General features: G+C 44.8%; 1 protein-coding gene across 2 annotated transcripts in view; it reads right to left on the reverse strand.

Annotated features, from left to right (window-relative positions):
- The window catches only part of ENPEP (glutamyl aminopeptidase), a 114475-nt gene that overhangs the window by 2514 nt on the left and 90616 nt on the right, over positions 1-21345 (reverse strand). The window contains exons 15-18 of one of the 2 annotated variants that reach the window (XM_030190854.1): positions 14864-14937; positions 9705-9815; positions 9443-9619; positions 545-685 (exon numbers count right to left, since the gene is read on the reverse strand). In XM_030190854.1, coding sequence (XP_030046714.1) covers positions 545-685; positions 9443-9619; positions 9705-9815; positions 14864-14937 — 503 coding nt within the window. The remainder of the gene's footprint in view (positions 1-544; positions 686-9442; positions 9620-9704; positions 9816-14863; positions 14938-21345) is intronic. The other variant, XM_030190855.1, reaches the window with a different exon arrangement.

Here is a 21345-nt window from a genome sequence, read left to right on the forward strand (position 1 = left end):
GCCGATAAGCAGTATTATGCAGTGTTTGTAAGCGGCACAAATGGAAATGAGGAAGGTCATTGTAAATCACATTGCAGTAATCGAGTCATGATATAATGAATGCCTTACTGTAGACAGGTGAGCCCTTGAGGCACTGTACACCTTAGTGTGCAAAACAAGGGCACTACTATTTGGTTTCATAATACTTGGAAAGAAGAAAGTCAAAGGAGGAGTCTGGTTTAGGATTACCTTAGTTGTTTGAGCAAAAGCATAATCATATAGTCAGGCACACTAAAAGGCCCTGTTTACTAAGCAGCGTTATAGGAGCGTTAATGTTTTTAACGTGCGTTAAACATGTACACACGCTAACCAAGTACGTGCCTACAATATCCCTATAGGTGCCTACATGGTTAGCACACGCACTAAGTGTAGGCGCACTAAAAACACTAACGCACCTTAGTAAACAGGGCTCTAAATAAGCTATGGAGTGAAAAAAAAACAACAAACAAATCTAAATATGTACACTAAAGTAAAGAGACATTAAAAAATGTAAAAACTGACATACCTGCTTACTAAATATTCCCAGTTGAGCTGTACCCAATTCCAAGCCATAGTTTTTCCATATTTGTTGTAAGAGATATATTGCAAGACCGTGAATACATCCTGACTTTTGATAAGAGTAGTGTTATAAATATAGTTCAGATACCTGCGGGGAGGGGGGGGGGGGGAAATAAAGACATCATTTAGAGACCTTCACATCTTTTCCTTGGGATTATGTTGCTCCCTGCTTGTACAGTCCAGGGTGGACACCAACGACTAATAAGCAACTCTTGTAGTCATCTCATGTGTGCCCTTGCCCAAGGGACCACTTATAAAGTTGATGTCATGGAGCCTGGCAGGTAAACTTTTCTTCCGAATGTCAAACAGGACTCACAGTTATTCCAGAGACTGAGATGGAAGCAGCTGGCTCTTGTCAAAATTGACTATCCAACCAAGAGCTTGAAGAAACAGGAGCACTCGAGCAGTGGCCCAGATACTTTTCTGATGCTCTTATCAACCCAGTCATCTAGATCAGTGGTTCTCAAACTTGTCCTAGGGGTCCACCAGCCAGCCAGGTTTCCGGGATATTCCTAATGAATATGCATGAGACAGATCTGCATGTCTGTTACCTCCATTATATCAAATGTTTCTCATGCATATCCATTAGGAATATCCTGAAAATCTAACTGGCTGATGGTCCCCCCAGGACAGGTAGATAGGGATGGACTGATTTCCTCCCGACAAAGGACCATCACAACCACCATGACCTTTGAAAAGATTCTGGGAGCTGCTCTTAAGCTAAATGGCATGGCTTGAAGTGATGGCGTTGAATAGCAAATCTAAGAAATTTCTGCTGAGGTCCAAAATGAGAATATAGAAATAAGCCTACTTGATATCTACAGTAATGAGGAGCTTGTTAACATGAACTATTGCTGACAGAAGGCAGGGTCTCCATCCTGAAATGTAAAACTCAAACGACAAGAATTTACCTTATTGAGGTCTACAATAGGTTGGAAAGGTTCCTTCTTTCTTGGGAACTACAAAATAGATTAAATATTTGCATAGATCTATTTCTTCTTTGGGCACCAGGATTACTGCACCTATGTCTGGGAGAGACATTAAGGTGGATTCTACCACTTGTCTTTTTAGAGGACTGTTCCAGGGGACGCCAAGAAAAAATCTCTGGTAGGGCAGGAATACTCCGATTTGTAGCCTTCTTTGACAATTTCTAGCACCTACAAGTAAGGGGCGTATGTGCGTGGGGCCACAGGGGCCTGGGCCCCCGCAGATTTCGCCCCGGACCCCCCTACCGCCGTTAACCCTCCCGGCCTACCGCCGTCACCTACCCCCGAGGTCCGCTTCCTCCTGCCGGCTTTTTAAAATATTGCTTCAGCTGGCGGGGGACCCCAACCCCCCGCCAGCCCAGCCGCGGTCTTCTTTAACTTCTTCATCCTCGTCGTACTGTGAAAGCTGCATGCATCCTTAGTTCCAGTTGGACGGAGTCTGACGTCGCAGCACATTGTAACGTCAACGTAGTGCGACGTCGGACTCCGTCCGACTGGAACTACGGATGCATGCAGCTTTCACAGCACGACGAGGATGAAGAAGTTAAAGAAGACCGTGGCTGGGCTGACGGGGGGTTGGGGTCCCCCGCCAGCTGAAGCAATATTTTAAAAAGGCGGCAGGAGGAAGTGGACCTCGGAGGTAGGTGACGGCGGTAGGGGGGGGTGGCGGCGGCTGGGGGGGGGGACTATAATGTGCCCCCTCACTCTAGCCCCTGCCCCCCCTACCGCCGAACCTCAGATACGCCCCTGCTACTAGTTCAATACTATCATGGTCAACTCCTGGAGGAAGATGGAGAGACATCCTCTAATTACTATTTCCAAGGAGCAGACATGGACCCAATCATTGGTTTATTTGATTTAGAGGACTGTTCCAGGGGACGCCAAGAAAAAATCTCTGGTAGGGCAGGAATACTCCAATTTGTAGCCTTCTTTGATAATTTCTAGCACCTACTAGTTCAATACTATCATGGTCAACTCCTGGAGGAAGATGGAGAGACATCCTCTAATTACTATTTCCAAGGAGTAGTCATGGACCCAATCATTGGTTTATTTGAAAGGCATTTACAAGGTAGGAACTCACATTCCTGCTTCTTATCCTTCAAAAGGAAGGCTGTCTTGGTTGAAAATGAGACCACTGGGAAAAGCTGGAACGTACAGTAATGCCTTATGTCCTTGAGATTTGGTCTGCCCATGGAAGGCTTAGAAGACTATTTCAGTTTATCCTCGATAAGCCTATGTGACTTTACCTCTCCCAAATCCCTAACAATTTTATTCAAGCTCGTCACGAAATAGTAACTTACCTTTAAACTGCAGCTTATTGAAGCGAAACTTAGAAGCCAATCAGCCAATCAGGTTTTCAGGATATTAAATTAATGTTCATGAGATCAATTTGCATAAACTGCCTTCTTGGTATGCAAATCTCTCTCATGTATATTCATTGTGGATATTCTAAAACCCTGACTAGCTGGGGTTCCCCCAGAACAGGTTTAGAAACCCCTAACATAGGAAGAACTTAGAGACTTGAAGCCTTAGGGCATCTATCTCAAAGAACAGTTTAAGTGCTGCATCTACTATACAGTCCTGTAAATCCTTAAGGCTAAGCCTCCTTCCACAAGGACAGCAGTTTTCTTAGTTACAGCTTGTATCACAGCATAATTTTCGCTTGCTCTGCCCACCTTAAGAACCACATCAGAGGAGTCCCACTTTGTGAATACTACATCCAGAATAGCTCCATGCACTGGAAAGTTTGTAGGTGGTCCTTTAAACCTCCACATTATGGAACTCCGCTGAAGAGAAGGCAACTAAGGTGGAGTAGGAGAAATTTCCAAAGCTTGTAAAGGCAGAGAGATAAATATTCAGCCAGCGGCGAGCAGCATTTTTTGGCCAGCATTGGCAATATGCCTGGATATTCAATGCCGATTACGTGTGGCCGGCTATCACTTATCCGGTTAAGTTTGATATTCAGCACTTAATTGCCTAAGTGAAACCACAGATTGGATCTCATAAAATACAGTCTTGTCTAGTTTACTTAAATGGCGATATTCAGCACTTAACTAACCGCATAAGTGCTGACTCTGCTTCTAGAAAGCCCACAAAATCGTCAGCTATGGCTTTTAGCAGCACTAACCAGTAAAGTGCCGCTGTGTATCAGCGGATAGCCCAGCACCCTGGCTAAATTGCTTTGAATATCGAACCCCTAGTAAATCAAGAAAGATAGATCATCTTTCTGAAAAAAGCCCAGTAATTTTAGAATCATCCCCTACCTCTGAAGGACGTTTCCCTTTTTCTAATGGATCCTTTATGAAAGAAGATCAGAAAAAAGAAAAGGAGCAGAACTGAAAGACAAGAATGCTGGGATTCTGTTTCCAGAACATCTAGTTGTTTCAATCTAGTCATGTAGCTAGACCTTGATTTTTTTTTCCTTTTTTGGGGAGGGGACCTCTTTAACCCACTCCCTCTGCTCTCTGCCAATGCTCTCCATAACCCTCCCGCGACCCCCAAATATCTGAGCTGGCGAGGATCTCCCAAGTCTTGCCAACAAAACAGGTCCTCTACCAGCAGCCCTTTCCATGGGCTTCTGCCTTATTGGTTCCCAACCCTCCATGCATGTGCAAAAACTTAGCATGTCTGGGGAAGAGGCCTGGTGTAGCAGTAGCTCATTGAAAGAGCTGCTGACTGCCAGTGGTGGACTTCTGCTGACAGACCTGGTGACCCCCACCAGCCAAAGCAGCAGATGGTGCCACAATTTTTGGTGGACCTGAAACCAATGTGGTGGGAGGAGGGCAGGCCTCCCCAGTGGCTATGCCACAGTTCCAATCTCATTCCTTTTGAAGGAGCAGAGTCAAGAAACAAGAGATAGTGGAAAGAATCTTGACTGATTCTTTTTCAACAAATGAAGTTATAAATTAAAATCAGGGGGAAAATAGACCACATATCAGGCAAAGAAGAAAAATTACTAAAACTCCCCCTAGTGATGGAGAAAATTACTATAAATAGTTTGATAGAAATTTCATAGTTTCTGGTAGTGTTTGAGGTCACCATTTTTACAATGCAGCTAGTGGGGGCAGGAGCAACTCGGGATGCTCCTTCTCCGACGAGGCCACTAGACCACCAGGGCTTTTAGAAGGTAGGTCTGGGGACAACCTACAGGTGGAGAAAGGGAAGGGGGAAGGGGAGGGTGGAGCTGGTGGGCGGCCCCAGGAGGAGTGGGTTTCTTGTTTGGGGGGGGGGGGGGGGGGGGCGGCAGCGGCTAATTTTGACTATGGATTTGGTTTTGGCTAGAACCAAAACCACCGGTTTTGATCAGCCTCTATTGCAAATATGTGCTACACAAGATAGTCATGTGTTTACAGAATGGTACTTTGGTGGCATACTGGCACATAGATGCATTCCAGCTGATATTCAAAGTGATTTAAGCAAGCAGAAGAGGCTCCTGCCCACTTAAATCACCTGTGGTCACCTATCCCCTGATATCCAGTAGCACTAAACAAGGCAGTATTGCTGAATATCACCTTTGACTGCTGATAAAATAAAAATGGACAGGCCAGGGATGGTATAAGGGGGGGTGGCGGCGTTAGGGATGAGCTTGGGGTCATGGGTGCCGGCATTCTCATAGCTATGTGGGCAAATTTAGGACACTTCAAAAGCTATCCTAATTCTGCCTGCTTAGCTATGCAGGTGCTGGTGGCCACATAATTTTTTTTGTGCCTTTTAAAGCATCTCGATCAACCACTCAGTCCCCCGACAAAGCACTCTCCTTCCCTCCCCCCTCCCTTCAGCCTGCCACAATGAAGAAGCTCCCCAACGCCCACCTACCATCTAGGTAGGCCCCCCCAAGCCTACCTGCTGTCCCTGGGAGTCATTTGGAGCAGAAGCAAAGTCCTCTCCGCTCCTGCCCCTTGTGGCTTCCCTACAAAAATGGCTACTGTGACCTCTCATGGCAGCTTATAGTACTATACAAAGTACTGCAAACTGCCGAAGAGGTCAAAGCAGCCATTTTCATAGGAAAGTTGCGAGGTGCAGCAGCGAGTGGCACCCCACAAACCACTAGGGACATTAGGTAGGCCCGGGGAACCTACCAAGAGGCCAGGGGAAGAGACATCTTCCAGGCAGTGAGCTGGGGGGATGGGTGAGGGGGAAGGGAAGCAGAGAGCTTTGTCAGGGGGCCATGAGGGTGATTGGGGAGCTTTACAAAAGAAAAAAAAAAAAGGTTATGTGAGTGCCAGCCAATATTTAGCCAATGCACACTTAACTGTCTTATGTGGGCCCTGGCTGAATATTGTCCGGGATCCGCATAAGCCCTGGCAGCCAGCATCGACCATCTTATATACTGATATTTGGTTCTGCTGCCCGGACATGACCTGGCACTGAACATCCATAGCTAATCTAGCTGCCGATAGCATTTAAAATAACGCTGACAGTCACTGGCTAAATATCAGCCTGATATATGCTAATATATATGCACAATTTATGTGCGTAATGGGCACATGTTAACGCCTAGTTTACAGACTTACCCATTTTCTGCTAGATTCTATATAGCGTGCCCAATGTTCTGCACTGAAATCTAAGCGTATTCCATAACAACCTGCGTAACAATTGGCTTACGAAGCTAATCAGCATTAACAGCACCTAACAAGCAATAATGAGCACTAATTCGCAATAATTAGAAGTTACAAGCACAACTCGCTAAGCGTATTCTGTAATGAACTGTGCCTAAATTCTAATGCATACAGTTCAAAAGGGGCATGGTCGTGGGCGAGGAAATGGGCATTTCATGGTCGCTCCAAAATTTACACCATAGTCATAGAATATGGCCTAGCTATGCCACATTTTTGTTGGTGTAAATGGAGACACATAGTTTTAGGCATTGGGAAATCAACTAAGTGTACTCTACATACCGCGCCTAAATCTAGGTGCTGCTTATAGAATACATGTTTACCACATGGATGTTTTTTAGGCGCTTTATATAGAATCTGGTCCTTTGTGTGTATAAATTGTGTGGCTACAATTGTGTTTTCAGTAGCGCATATAATTCTCTATTGCTTATGTCTGACTTATTCTTGCTGTACAACACCTTGAGTAAATTCCTTCAAAACGACGGTAAATAAGTTCTAATAAATAAATAAAAATAAATATGTTTGGAAGAGTTTACACTTCTTCCGAGGCATTTTCTTCAGTCTTTTTCCAAGACTGTTCTTACTTGGCTGACGTATTGACATGCTATTTGAGGAATTTGTACTAACAAATAAGACTCCTGAGGCAGGCACTTTTGCCAACACACGTTGCTGTGTCGAATCGTTTAGTGATCTTTTTTTGAATAAACCCGGTGTATGAAATTCTCCGACTCCCTCGTGTCCTTTGAAGTGTCTTGTTTACACCATTTCTCTGTTTGCCCTTCTAAGTCCGTAGTGTTCTTCATTCCTCCACCTTGGTGGTTCATCTTAAGATTTTTTTTCTTCAGTCCATGCACAATTAAGCCATGGAATTTGCTGTCAGAGAATTTGATCAAGGTTAGGAGTAAAGCTGAGGTTTGGACATGTTTCTGGGGGACAGAGCCAGTATAAAATTATTAGCCAGACTTTCAGATCTCTACCACTTATTTCTGGGAGCAAACAACCTAACATTTATACAAAACTAGTTAAAAAAGGCCCGTTTCTGAAAGAAATGAAACGGGCACTAGGATAATGATGATGTAATTGCAATTATGTTGTTAACTGAACCATTACCAAAAATCAGGGTATATAATGAGTGTGTGTGTGAGACAGTGTGTGGGCACTCCCTTCCACATCAATTCGCCCTTTTCCCATCAGCTTCCTCATCCTCAGTGCATCATCCTTTTCCTTATAGCTCCCCATCCTGTCTGCCATTAGCTCACTACCTGATCACCCTTTTCACCCACAGACAGATGATCAAGAGCCCCGCGCTGTTCCAAACAGCGCTCTAAAATAGCGCTGGAACTGCGCGGGTGCACTATTAGACCTATGATCAGAGATAATGCATGCAAATTTAAGCAGCGCAATTATCTCTGCTCATGGGGTAGAAGTGCGGGAGAACTGTGCCTGAGCATGCGCTCAGCACAATCCTCCCACACTTGACAGGTCTGGGCTGGAGACCAATGAAAAGAGAAGGACGCCCATCTTTAAATTGGAAGATGGACATCCTCAACTGCCCTGTTGCAGGGACGGCCAAATTTCAAGGGGATGTCGGAGGTATAGCGACGGGGAAGTTGAGGACGTCCAAAATTTGGACGTTTCTGTGACGAAGCAGTAGAGGACGTCCAAATTTTGAAAGTTTCTGCAATGGGCAGTTAAGGACGTTCAAAACTGGATGTTTCTATGAGAAAGACGTCTTTCTCATAGAAACATCCAATTTTGGACGTCCTATCTCTGCTCATGGGATAGAAGTGCGGGAGAATTGTGCCTGAGCATGCGCTCAGCACAATCCTCCCGCACTTGTTTAACAGGTCTGGGCTGGAGACCAATGAAAAGAGGACGCCCATTTTTAAATTGGAAGATGGACATCCTCAACTGCCCTGTTGCAGGGACGGCCAAATTTCAAGGGGATGTCGGAGGTATAGCGATGGGGCAGTTGAGGACGTCCAAAATTTGGATGTTTCTGTGACAGGGCAGTAGAGGACGTCCAAATTTTGGACGTTTCTGCAATGGGCAGTTAAGGACATCCAAAATTGGATGTTTCTATGAGAAAGACATCTTTCTCATAGAAACATCCAATTTTGGACGTCCTTAACTGCCCATTGCCAAACCGTCCAAAATTTAGACATCCTCAACTGCCCTCGCTGGCAGGTTTGCTGTAGGGGGGAATGCTGAACAGGGCTCACCATTCCTCCCCAATGATCTGCAAATCCTAACGCCAGCTCGGAGCTGGCGTAGGGTTTGTCGCAGCCAGCAACCCAATCTTTGGCGCGCTGGACGCTGAAAATTGGGGATGAATGCGTTAAGCGCTGATTAGCATGCATTTGCATGCTACTTGCGCTAAGAGCCCTCGAGCGCGTTGTTTCACGCACTCGAGGGCTCTGATCATGGGGCGGTAGCAAACGCCAGCGTTAGTATGGTGCTAACAATCTCTAGCGCCGGCGTTTGCTTTTGATCATCTGCCTGCCAATGTCCAAGTCTCCATCTCCATCCTCTCAATCAATCACTGCTGTTCCCCCAATCTGCTTTTCCATCCCAGCCTCCATAGAGAATGTGTGTGAGTTTTCTTTCTGTGGTGTACCTGTTGTGTTGCAACCCGCTGTCCTTTGCCTCTCAGTCTTGTTTGATGCTTTCCTTTCCTGTTGTTGGCCGCTGCCGTTCAGCTGTTACTGGCGTTCAACAGCTGAAGCGGCTCCCGCTGTTGTTGCCCGATGCCGTTCAGCTCTCACTGTCGTTCTAGGGCTCAAGAGGCTCCCGCTCTTCTTTTTTGCCGCTGCCTTTCAGCTCTCACTGGCGTTCAAGAGCTGAAGCGGCTCCTCAAGATCAGCATCTCTGCCCTCTCTTCGTTATTGTGGTCGTGCGTTTCCAGCCTCCCTGCTTGGAGTAGGCTTCTAGTGCAGGCCAGTGACGTCAGGAGATGGTTACGAACGCAGTGAGACACATTGGAACGTTGCAGGAGCAAATTATTATATTAGATAAGTTTTCTTAAGAGCAGTCCCTCTCCTCCCTCCCAGCACCCTGTATTTCAACAAAGTTTCTCTCTAGTTTACATCTGGTTTTGAGGCATATATTGAAGTCAGTGACAGGACAGAGCCTTTCCTCAGATTTCTGCTCTGTGCTACACAAGGCATGGAATATATATAGCATATGAAAAGCCATTTTAGTGAGAAAATTCCATTCAGTGTACCAAACAAAGGCTTCACCTACCTGTCTAAAAGGGTAACACTGTTCACAGAGGCCAGTCCATACATCAGCTTGTCTTTCTCTTGAGCTAAAGAGGTAGTCTGGTACTTCTCAAACATGTAGTTCCAGGAATGTTCATCACCTGAGTGTGCCATTGCATAGCGATATACCAGTAGCCTGATATTTACTGGAACAGGAATGCTAAAAAACAAAAAACCTAAATAAACACTGGACAGTGAATTTGTTCTGTATAACAATACATTCCTCAGAGAAAGCAAATTCTTACCTTATTCCATCTGTTTCATTAAACCAGGAATTAAAATATACAGTTGCGTTACTCAGGGCCTCTGTGTCTTCCATTTTGCAGGCAAATCCCAGAACAGTGGAACGAAGTAAGCTGTAAAAATCAAACAAAAGCAATATTCTTTAGTGTTTAAAGTAGAAATATAGGGGCAATACTCTGTGGCTGTGGTCAGCATTTAATTTAAACACCACCCACAGCATTTAAAGGAATGCGTATATTAGAGCCACTAAGAGAATAATTTTATAAACCATTTTGCTGTGTAAAATGCTGATTAACATGGGTAAATGGGCTCTTATAATGAACAGTCGGCATGCTCAAGGAGTTTGGGTAGAATGTGGGCAGAGTTGTCTTTCTGTACATGCGCTATAAAGTACAAGTATAATTTACATGCTATTTAGACTTGCTCCTGAATATGTAGATATATTAGCACCCACAATCTAGGCTTTATTTCTGCTAGATTTGTGCTATTAGTTTACAAAGATATGTAAGCATCCTTATAAAATAGTAAGTTTTTAAAAATTAAGTGCTTAGGTTAATACATTTTTTAAAATAAGGTGCCAAGGTTAATAGGGTAAAAAGGCACCTATTTTTAGCTTTTGAAATTTTTTTTTATAAGGGTGCATCTAGTTTAAGACAGCAAGTAGGCACCTGAGAGCACAAGTAACTGTCTGCACCTGGATTATTTATGAACGCACGCAAATCAGTGTATTTTATAATCTATAGGTGTATCTGTCAACTGTGCTTGTGCTCTGCCCAAGCTTTGCCTCTGTACTCGCCCATCATGTCAGTGCGTGCACTTTTATGACTATCAGAATTTTATAATGTCCATTTATACATGAAAATGATTTAATAAAATTATTCCCTATAATGTATAGACAGTGACGCTGAATTATGTATTGGCCGCTGATCACCAACTCCACTTTCCATTTCATTTAAGCCTGCTATTCAGAAAACTTTACAGCAGGGTTTCTCAACCCAGTCCTTGGGACACACCAAGCCAGTCAGGTTTTCCACAATGAATATGCATGAGAGAGTTGCATGCATGCACTACCCTCCAGTGTAATGCAAATCTCATGCATACTCATTGCAGATATCCTGAAAACCTGACTGGCTTGGTGCATTCCAAGGACTGGGTTGAGAACCCCTGCTTTAAAATAAGAGGTTGATATTCAGTGTGGTTTAAGTGGGCAGGAAAGGTTCCTGCCAAGCTAAACCAAGCCAGCTACCAATATTCAATGGCAGTTAACTGCCCAAGCACAATCTGGGCAGTGCTAGAGGAGTCAGGGTGGAGATAGGAATTATGTGGGTACTAGCAATATTCAGTGCTAGTTCCCGCAGAAAAGACAGTCCTAACTTTGCCCACTTTAGTTATGTGGGTACAGCACTGAATATCCGGATCTGTTTTAGCAGATGGCAATCAGTGCTTAGAAAAATGCTCACCGCCACTAGCTGAATACTGACTGGTAAATGTATAAATTATCTGTGTAATGGCTGACTATCACCACTATTTTGATAACTTTTTGGTGTCATTCCATCCTTCACTACAATGCCAGGTCAGTTACACGCATTTTCACCCTGGCACTTTCCACATGTGTTTACTGGCCACTAGTAAATGTACAACTCTATTTGAAAAACAACACCAGTCCTAAAAAAATATATATATATTTATTGATTTATATACATACATAGGGCATGTTTCAGATTTACACGAAATGCTGTATGCTTATGGCAAGGGATCAATGGATAGTAGATGTGAGATGAGTGTGCAATAAAGATGGCCAGCAGATGGCAGGAGCTATATATAAAGGGAGTTAGGAGCTGAGGGTTTAGTCCATGAGAAGAGTGAAGGAAGAGGCAATTCTGTTCTCATCCACTAAGAGGGCAGATGATTAAGAGCAGAGAGTTCCCCTCAATCATAAACATGTCAAACGAATCAGCAGGTGTGAAAACAAGGATTGGAAAATTGCTTCTGAAAGCACCATCAATAAGAACTATAGAGACTGTGACTACCACCAAATCTGGGATCCCAGTATAAACTGACCACACACAAAAAAAATTGTTGATGAACTTTCAGCAAATATACACTGAATCACTATGGGGCCCTTTTACTAAGCTGTGGTAAAAGGGGACCTGTGCTAGCGTCAGAGCATGTTTTTGATGCAAGCTACGGCTCCCTTTTACCGCAGCGAGTAAAAGGCTGTCTATTTTTGACAAAAAGAAATGGCTGTGCAGTAAGTGAACAACTTACCACATGGTCATTTCAATGGGGAGCCCTTACTGCCACCCATTGAAATGGCAGTAGGGACATCTGCACTAACACAGCGGTAACTGGGCAGTGATTACCGCCATTTAAGTTCCAGTGCTACAAAAAAAATTCCTGTAGTGCCGGAAATGGCACTCGCTGGGGGTGGGAACTACAACGGGCTCCTGTGGTAGTTCTGGATTGGCACACGTCAAGACCATTGCCACGCACCAACCATGTAGTAAAATGGTCCCTATATGAGTTGAAGAATTTGTCAGTTCTACAAAAATTACTACATAAATCCTTTACATGAAAATTCTTATATTGCTACACATTTTATTTTATATAAAAAAGGAGGAAAAAGACCTCAAATGTCCCAACTTTGGCATTTCATATTTTGTTCTTAAGCTGCCATACAACGGACTCTGTTTTTCTCATCTGTCTTAAAAAAAAACCTTCCTCATCATTTTGCATCAATATTGTGCACTTATATCAAACTCGTATGTCAAAATCATAAAAGCATTCTTAAAGAAGCACTTTGCTTTAATTTCTTTCTGAAAAATATTTATGAAAAAGCATTTAGCTTTGATTTCTTTCCCAATGAGGACCTCCGTTTCGCTCGCTCACAAGCTTCGTCAGAAGGCTAAGTGTCAATGTTGCAGTCGTGTCAGTGCGTGCTTGTCTGACATTGCTGCCTGGATGTCTCAACGCCACCTGAAATTAAATATGACCAAAACCGAGCTTCTCATTTTCCCCCCCAAACCCACCTCCCCACTCCCCCCGTTTTCTATTTCTGTTGATGGCTCTCTCATTCTCCCTGTCTCCTCAGCTCGAAACCTTGGGGTCATCTTTGACTCTTCTCTCTCCTTCTCTGCTCATATCCAGCAGACCGCCAAGACCTGTCGTTTCTTTCTTTACAACATCCGTAAAATCCGCCCCTTTCTTTCCGAGCACTCTACCAAAACCCTCATCCACACCTTTGTCACCTCTCGTTTAGACTACTGCAATCTGCTTCTTGCTGGCCTCCCACTTAGTCACCTCTCCCCTCTCCAGTCGGTTCAAAACTCTGCTGCCCGTCTCATCTTCCGCCAGGGTCGCTTTACTCATACTACCCCTCTCCTCAAGACCCTTCACTGGCTCCTTATCCGTTTTCGCATCCTGTTCAAACTTCTTCTACTAACCTATAAATGTATTCACTCTGCTGCTCCCCAGTATCTCTCCACACTCGTCCTTCCCTACACCCCTTCCCGTGCACTCCGCTCCATGGATAAATCCTTCTTATCTGTTCCCTTCTCCACTACTGCCAACTCCAGACTTCGCGCCTTCTGTCTCGCTGCACCCTACGCCTGGAATAAACTTCCTGAGCCCCTACGTCTTGCCCCATCCTTGGCCACCTTTAAATCTAGATTGACAGCCCACCTCTTTAACATTGCTTTTGACTCGTAACCACTCGCCTCCACCTACCCTCCTCTCTTCCTTCCCGTTCACATTAATTGATTTGATTTGCTTACTTTATTTATTTTTTGTCTATTAGATTGTAAGCTCTTTGAGCAGGGACTGTCTTTCTTCTATGTTTGTGCAGCGCTGCGTATGCCTTGTAGCGCTATAGAAATGCTAAATAGTAGTAGTAGTAGTAGTCGTAATCAAAAATAGTGCTGAGCTTCAAAGCATGGCGTTTTCTGGTTGCAAGACGCCAACATTCTGGTGTTTTCCCGATTGCAAGAATGTTGGCGTCTTGCAACCAGAAAACGCCATGTTTTGAAGCTCAGCATTATTTTTGATTAAGTACAATTGCAACATTGGCATTTAGCTCTCTGAAGAAGCCTGTGAGAATGTAAAACAGAGGTCCCCATTGGGAGAGAAATCAAAGTTACAGTAAGTGCTTTTTCACAAATGTTTTTCAAAAAGAAAGTAAAGCAAAGTGCTTCTTTAAGAATGCTTTTATGATTTTGACACATTTGTGAGTTTGATGTAAGTGCACGATATTGATGCAAAATAAAGAGTAGGTTTTTTAAGACCGATGAGAAAAACGGAGTCCGTTGTACGGCAGTATAAGAAACAAATATGAAATGCCAAAATTGGGACATTTGCAATCTTTTTTCCTCCTTTTATATATAATTTTTTTTAGTAATATAAGAATTTTTGTGTAAAGGATTTGATAGTAGCTTATGTAGTAGGTTTTGTAGAATGGCCAATTCCCAGTATAAAAAGACAAAAAAGTAAAGGGCTCAGTAGGCTATTGGTGTACTGCAAATCTCCCGGAATTTACAAATGACTCAACACGTCCTAAGAGACTGACATAAGACTGCTTAATCCTGTAGTTGTTCAAACTAAGAACTTCTTTTTCCAGAAGTTCTTCTTGCTTAAGTTACTATCAGTAAAATCATCTGAGATTTGGGCACCACAGAATTATGTTCCATGTGCTGATTTCACAAAAAGGAAATTTAATCACTAGGGGGTGCCCTTTTACAAAGACACGTAGGCCCCTACGTGTGTCCGTGTGTCAAATTGGCACAACCGCATGGCTACTGCGTGCCCCGGGCAGTAATTCCATTTTTGGCAAGTGCCCAAAACACGCAGTAGAAAATATTTTCTAATTTGTTCCGCAAGTTGCTTACCTAGCGGTAATCGGCAGTTGGTGTGTGTTGGATGCTTAACGCCTAGTTAGCACATGAGACCTTACCACTAAGTCAATGGGTGGCATTAAGATCTCAGGCCGAAAATGGACGCACACTATTTTTAATTTTGCTGCACGTACATTTTCCAGCTCATTAAAAAAAATCCCTTTTTTCCAGGCGCACTCAGGAAATGGACCAGCGCACGTCCAAAAGTGATTGTGAATATTTGTCAGACCAAGTAGTCAGATGGTTACAAATATAGCACAGTGAAAGCGCCAAACCTCTCCAAGTGATTTTCTGTATCATTCCAACCAAGTGAATCTGTGATTGGTTTAACTTGATGGCGAAAATATTCCTGAAATGAAAAAGAAAAAAAAAGTGTAAGTTTTTTTTTTTGTAGATAATACATTTAGGCCATCATTTTACAAACCCTATTCACATTTGATAAGTGCATAAACTGACACTTAGATATTTATGCAAAATAAACATTTATGTCTTCATTTTACAAAGCTGGGATATGCACATATCAAACTCAAGTATGTGCGAATAGCAAGGGGCATGGTCTGGGCATGTTTTGGACAAGACAAAGCATGGCAAGTTCATAGACATTTATTCCCCATTTCAGAAGGGGCTAGATTCTATATATGGCACCTGAAAATTTCACGTGGAAAAAAAATACACATAGGCATAGTCTCTAAAGTATGCCTAAATTTTACAGAATAGGCTTAAATTTCCACATGGCTGAGCGCTTCTCCATGTGACCAAATTTAGTTCCAGCCATTTATGCCACGTTTTACTTGGCGTAAATCCTGAAGCCTAAATTAGGTGCAGAGCGGGTGTATTCAATAACAATGAGCATAGAAACGTCCATGCCTCCTTTTCAACTTTGCGACTTAGAATTCATGTGCACCACACTACAGAATACGCTTAGCAAGTTGTGTGCGTTAATCTTAATCTTAATGTCAATTAGTGCTGATAATTGCTTAACATCCAATTGACAGCGCTGATTAGCTACTTAACCAATTAAGTTACGTGTGTCATAGAATATGCTTTGATTTGAGTGCCGAAATTAAGGTTATATATAGAGAAAGAGAGAGAGAGAAAGAAAGAGTGGAATTAGAAAAGGTACAGAGAAGGGCGACGAAAATGATAAAAGGGATGGGACGACTTCCCTATGAGGAAAGGCTGAAGCATCTAGATCTCTTCAGCTTGGAGAAAAGATGGCTGAGGTGAGATATCAAAGAGGTCTATAAAATAATGAGTGGAGTGGAACGGGTAGAAGTAAATCATCTGTTTACTCTTTCCAAAAATACTAGGACTAGGGGGCATGTGATGAAGCTAGAAAGCAGTAAATTTAATACGAATCGAAAATTATTTTTCCGCTCAACGTGTAATTAAACTCTGAAATTCGTTGCCAGAGAATGTGGTAAAGGTGGTTAGCTTAGCGGGGTTTTAAAAAAGGTCTGGACGGCTTCCTAAAGAAAAAGTCCATAGACCATTATTAAATTGACTTGAGAAAAATCCACTGCCATTTCTGGGATAAGCAGCAAAAAATGTATTGAACTTTTTTGGGATCTTGCCAGGTATGTGTGACCTGGATTGGCCACTGTTGGAAACAGGATGCTGGGCTAGATGGACCTTTGGTCTGACCCAGTACGTCAACTCTTATGTACTTATGTAATCCTGGCAGTAAATGTCTATGTCCTAAAAGATTAACATTGGGAGTTACGTCTGCTACTAAGCACATTTAGTACAACTACTGCGAAAGTTCCACACTGCCCAGAACACTGCTGCAAGACTCATCCTGGGCAAATCGCGCATGGTTCCCGCGCAACCTCTACGTCTCAATCTGCACTGGCTCCCAGTTAGAGAGCGAATCGCTTTCAAGCTCTGCACCTTAACGCATAAAATTATCTACGGTCTAGCTTCGGAATACATGATTCCTCTAATAGACCTCCCACCTAGAAATGCCATCAACACAGCCCGCACCTATCTCCAACTTCATTATCCGTCTTGCTGGGGTGTCAAATACAAGCTTCTTTTTGCCTCTACTTTTCACTACTCCAGCCCGAAGACTTGGAATGCTTTACCTCTGAACCTAAAATCTCAATCTGATCATCACCTTTTCAAGAAGATGTTGAAAACGTTCCTTTTTGAAAAAAACTTACTCCATTAGTAATTCTGCTTATTAGTCACCCTAATTGTTGTTAGTGTCCTCTCCTTATTCTGCTGTAAAATTCATGTGTTGTACTTCTCTACTTTTGTAATTCACGTAAGCCACATTGTGCCTGCAATTGTGGGAAACTGTGGGGTATAAATGGACCATAAATAAATAAATTTGGTAAACAGCTGCTATTGAGCAGTACTCCACTGGATATTTTTTTTTTTTTTTGGGGGGGGGGGTCCCTTAATTTGCACTGTTTTTTGTCCCCTCCAAATGCCAAACTGGCATGAAATAAGTATTGGGACAGTGGCGATCCTAGGTCGGCTGACACCCGGAACGGATCGCCGCTGCGCACCCCCCTGGGTGCAGCGGCAATCCGCCCCCGCCCAGGGTGCAGCACGACACCCCCCCTAGCGAATCAACCCCTCCCCCCGTCGAATCAAATCCCCCCTTCCGGCGCATCAAACACCCCCCCCCGGGTGCCTTCTTGGCTGCTGGGAGCAGCTCCGCTGGCCCTGCTCCCTCTGCCCCGGAACAGAAAGTAATCTGTTCCGGGGCAGAGAGAGCAAGGAACCAGCAGAGCCCACAGGTACACGGCAGCCCCCCCCCCCCCCCCCCCCCCCCCCCAGCAGCGTGCACCCAGGGCGGACTACCCCCCGCCCCCCTTGGTACGCCACTGCATTGGGATAATTACTGTGTTTCAGGTTGCAAAGATAACCATTTATGTGCTGGCTTTGAACCCGCCAATTTTTTATATGTTTATCTTTCTAAAATGGATGTTTATGCTGCACACACCTGGTGTAAATATCCATTTCTCCCATATTTTAGAAAAAGCTCTACAGTGGCAGATTCTATGGTAAAATACAGATGAAACTTGAGAAACACTGATCTGCATGTCTCAATTTCTACTTCTATGACCTGTCTAAAACATATTTAACTTTCAAATAACATTGTTCCCTCCTCTGCATTTTCTGCAAATAAAGGCCTTGATCTCAAAACGTCTCTTTCCTTTTCCAAGAACCATTTCTTAATTTGAATTCCCACAAGCTATTGATTAGATTTTAAAAGAATATTTGCCAAAGAAGCATCTAAATACTGAAGTTCTCCCTGTGTTGAAGTGTGAGCAAGCTGCAATGTTGGGCCTTCTTTGCCTGGGGAAAAACAAAATTTCAGCAAAGCAGCAAAGAAGAATTCAAGATAGAAGTCATGTGACAGCCAAAAATACTTTCAGACACTTTTACACTGATACGATTACCAGGGGAAAGTATAACCATATTGACCAACATGTTTTGTTAAAGCTAGAAATTTTATACAGGGGCTGAAGAGGAGGGGCCAAGATGGTGTCGGGTGTGGACCAGGGGCGTATCTGCGTGGGGCCACAGGGGCCTGGGCCCCCGCAGATTTTGCCCTGGCCCCCCTCCCCGCCGTCAACCCTCCCCCGCTGCTTACTTTTGCTGGCGGGGGGCCCCAACCCCCGCCAGCCGAGGTCCGACCCGCAATCTCCATATTTCGTCTTCCTCCGTGGCCATGTGCTTCAAGGAAGTAACTCTGCAGTGCTGATTGGTTGAATCCAGTTCGGCGTCTGACGTCGCTGCGACGTCAGACACCGAACTGGATTCAACCAATCAGCACTGCAGCGTTACTTCCTTGAAGCACATGGCCACGGAGGAAGACGAAATATGGCGATTGCGGGTCGGACCTCGGCTGGCGGGGGTTGGGGCCCCCCGCCAGCAAAAGTAAGCAACGGGGGAGGGTTGACGGCGGGGAGGGGGGAGGCAAAAATGTGCCCCCCCTCTCTGGCTCTGGCCCCCCCTACCGCCGGATTCCAGATACGCCCCTGGTGTGGACACTCTGCTCTGAAAAAGAGGAAAGGTGCTACCAAGTCTATGCCTCCAGCTCCCTTTTGGATTCCAAATGGCTTACCTTGGAGGCTTGTCAGGTTTGGGCTGAGACAGCTAAAGGTGCAGTTACTTTAGCCAAGACCACAGCAAGTAGCACAATTCTCAGTACCGATGAGGCGTCATTGAGCCCCATCAATAGAGTGGCTCCGTAGGAAACGCAAAATTAAAACCTCAGCAGAGAGCTGGGTAGGACGGTTTCCAAGTCAATCACAGAAGGAGGGTTAGAGCCTTAGCAGGGAAAGTTGGGAGCGAACACAGTCCTGGCCAATGAGAGGGAATGGAAGCAGGAGGAGGAGTCAACAGTTCTATAAAAGAGAGAAGACAGAGACCAAAGAGTGTAGTGCGCCTGTCTAGAAGACCTGCAAGCCTGAAAAGGTATAGACCTGTCTTGCTATTTTCCTGTCTTTGAACTGTAGCATTAAGACCGACTGGGAATGATTTGGTCTAAACAAGAACTGTTCTTGTTTTGTTGTTAGCACCTGCCAGTGGAAGACATATTCCTGTAAGGAGGAACAGATTTCAGGAAATATGAGAGTAGTGGCAGGTAGGCTAGCAAGCCTGGCCTTTCTTCCCCCCCTCCCCCCATTAATGATTAACGGGAAACATTTGGTTTTTTGAATCAAGCAAACCCTGAGGATTGTTACCATGTGTTTCTTTTGTGTGTTTTGGACCTTGATGTGAACTGTGTAACACCCTAGTGATCTAGGGAGGACTAGAACATTTTTGCCTTCCCACAGGGGCTCGTCCTGGGGAAAGGCATAAAGGAACCTAAGTCCAGAAGGGGACCTGGACTCAGTACTGGAGAGAGACTGGGCAGGGCCGCCGAGACACAGAGCCAGGACCGAGGCAGGGCCGCCGCCGCCCCCTCCCCTCAGAACAGAGTCACCGGACTTCTCCCTCCTACACTTGGGACGCAGCCGCCAGGCCCAACCTGGAATGCAGCCACCGCTGCTGCCTCTCTCTCACTCTTGGGCTGCCACCAGATCCCGGCACCGAGCCCCCCTTGGAGGCCAGGGAACAGCAGATGCACTGATGTGCTGGGACCGGTTCCCGATAGGCGCAGGAGAGAGACAGACCCTGGGGCCTGATGCTAGGCCTCTCTTGGAGGCAAGACCTGGGGAATTTTGCCCCCCCCCAGCGGCTTTGAGACTGGGTGACTATTGATAATCCGTTTTGTGTGGGAGTGCCAGATTTCAAACTCAGGAACTGTTGGTCAGCCGGAGGATATTCGCAGCCAGCTACCATTGAAAGAAATCCAGAGCAGAGGGTGCATCACTGTCACGTTCCACGCAGAAGAGACATTAAGACTTTCTAATGCTTAAGCCTAGAGTATTGGCTCGTTAAAATTTCCTTATATTTGTTCTGTCTTGTTTGAGAGTAAATCTTATATATTTTTAACTGTAGACAGCTTCAACAGACTTTTAAGTATGGAAGACCTGCTTTCCAAGGTTTCTGTCTCCTAGAGTAATTAATGCTGTTAGGTTGGCTGTTCGGCTTCTTTTCCTGTAGTGCATGCTAAAATATTATTGATATTTTGCCTTTTCTCTTGTGGTATCCCCCCCCTCTTTTTCTGTGGACTAAATAAATATTTAGATTTTTTTTCTTTTAGGTTGTAATTTTCATTTGTATTATGTATTTCTTGGATTTTTATATTCACTTGGATTCTAGTAAATTGTAATAATTAAAACGCATAAACACGTTTTTAAAAAAGATATTTTATACAGGGGTAAAAAGAACTGCCACAACAGTGAAACTATCATTGATCCATCAGCCAGAGGAAGCAGTGGCCCCATCCAGACCTTCAACTTTAGAGAAGCCAACAGTGGCAAGCCATGCAGGGCTGACATATGAAGGGGTGTGCAAGGCATTGGCATTTTGATCTGGCAAAGAATTATCATCCGCTGTACATTACACAGGAATGGTGGCCTGTTCATACCTACTTGGAGTAATTTGAAAGAAACCTCAAATGTGTTGTTGCCAGTGCAAAGTTGGACGCCAAACTAGGAGGTAGTATGCTAGCATCCTCCTCCTAGCTGTACATCAGATGGAGTGAGGGGGAAGGGAAAGTAGAGACATGGAACTGAAGGTTAGCTTGCTGCAGGCAAATTTACAAGGAGGATGAGGAGATCCTGGGGGGATTATTTGGCCCTGCTTAACTTTCCATATTCAGCAGTAAAGAGCGAGAAGTGACCCAGCTGGCCAGCCAAGTTAAGTGGGTACTACTGACATTCTCCCCTAATTTAAGTCTGTCCCAGGACAGTTTACTTTTTAGGTGCCCAAATTTACTTGTATGGTAAACACAGGCAGTGGCGTAGGAAGGGGGGGCGGTGGGGCGGTCCGCCCCAGGTGCACGCGCTGGGGGGGGGGGGGGGGGGGGGGGGAGGGGGTGTCGGCTCGCTGGTTCCCTGCTCTTTCTGCCCCGGAACAGGTTACTTCCTGTTCCGGGGCACAGAAAACAGGGAAGCAGCAGAGCCGACGCAGCTCCCAGTGACGTGCACTGGGGGCGGATCGGCCCTCCCGCCTGCCCCCTGCTGAAAGGTAGGGTGCGTTTCCGGAGAGGGGGGCGCCATGCCCTGCACCCGGGGGGGGGGGGGGGGGGATGCGCAGCGGCGACCCGCCCCGGGTGTCAGGCACCCTCGCTACTGCACTGAACACAGGTACTCAGGTTCAGTGAATTTTCAAAGATCCTAATTTAGGC

This window comes from Microcaecilia unicolor, chromosome 2, assembly GCF_901765095.1.
Source record: "Microcaecilia unicolor chromosome 2, aMicUni1.1, whole genome shotgun sequence".
NCBI lineage: Eukaryota > Metazoa > Chordata > Amphibia > Gymnophiona > Siphonopidae > Microcaecilia > Microcaecilia unicolor.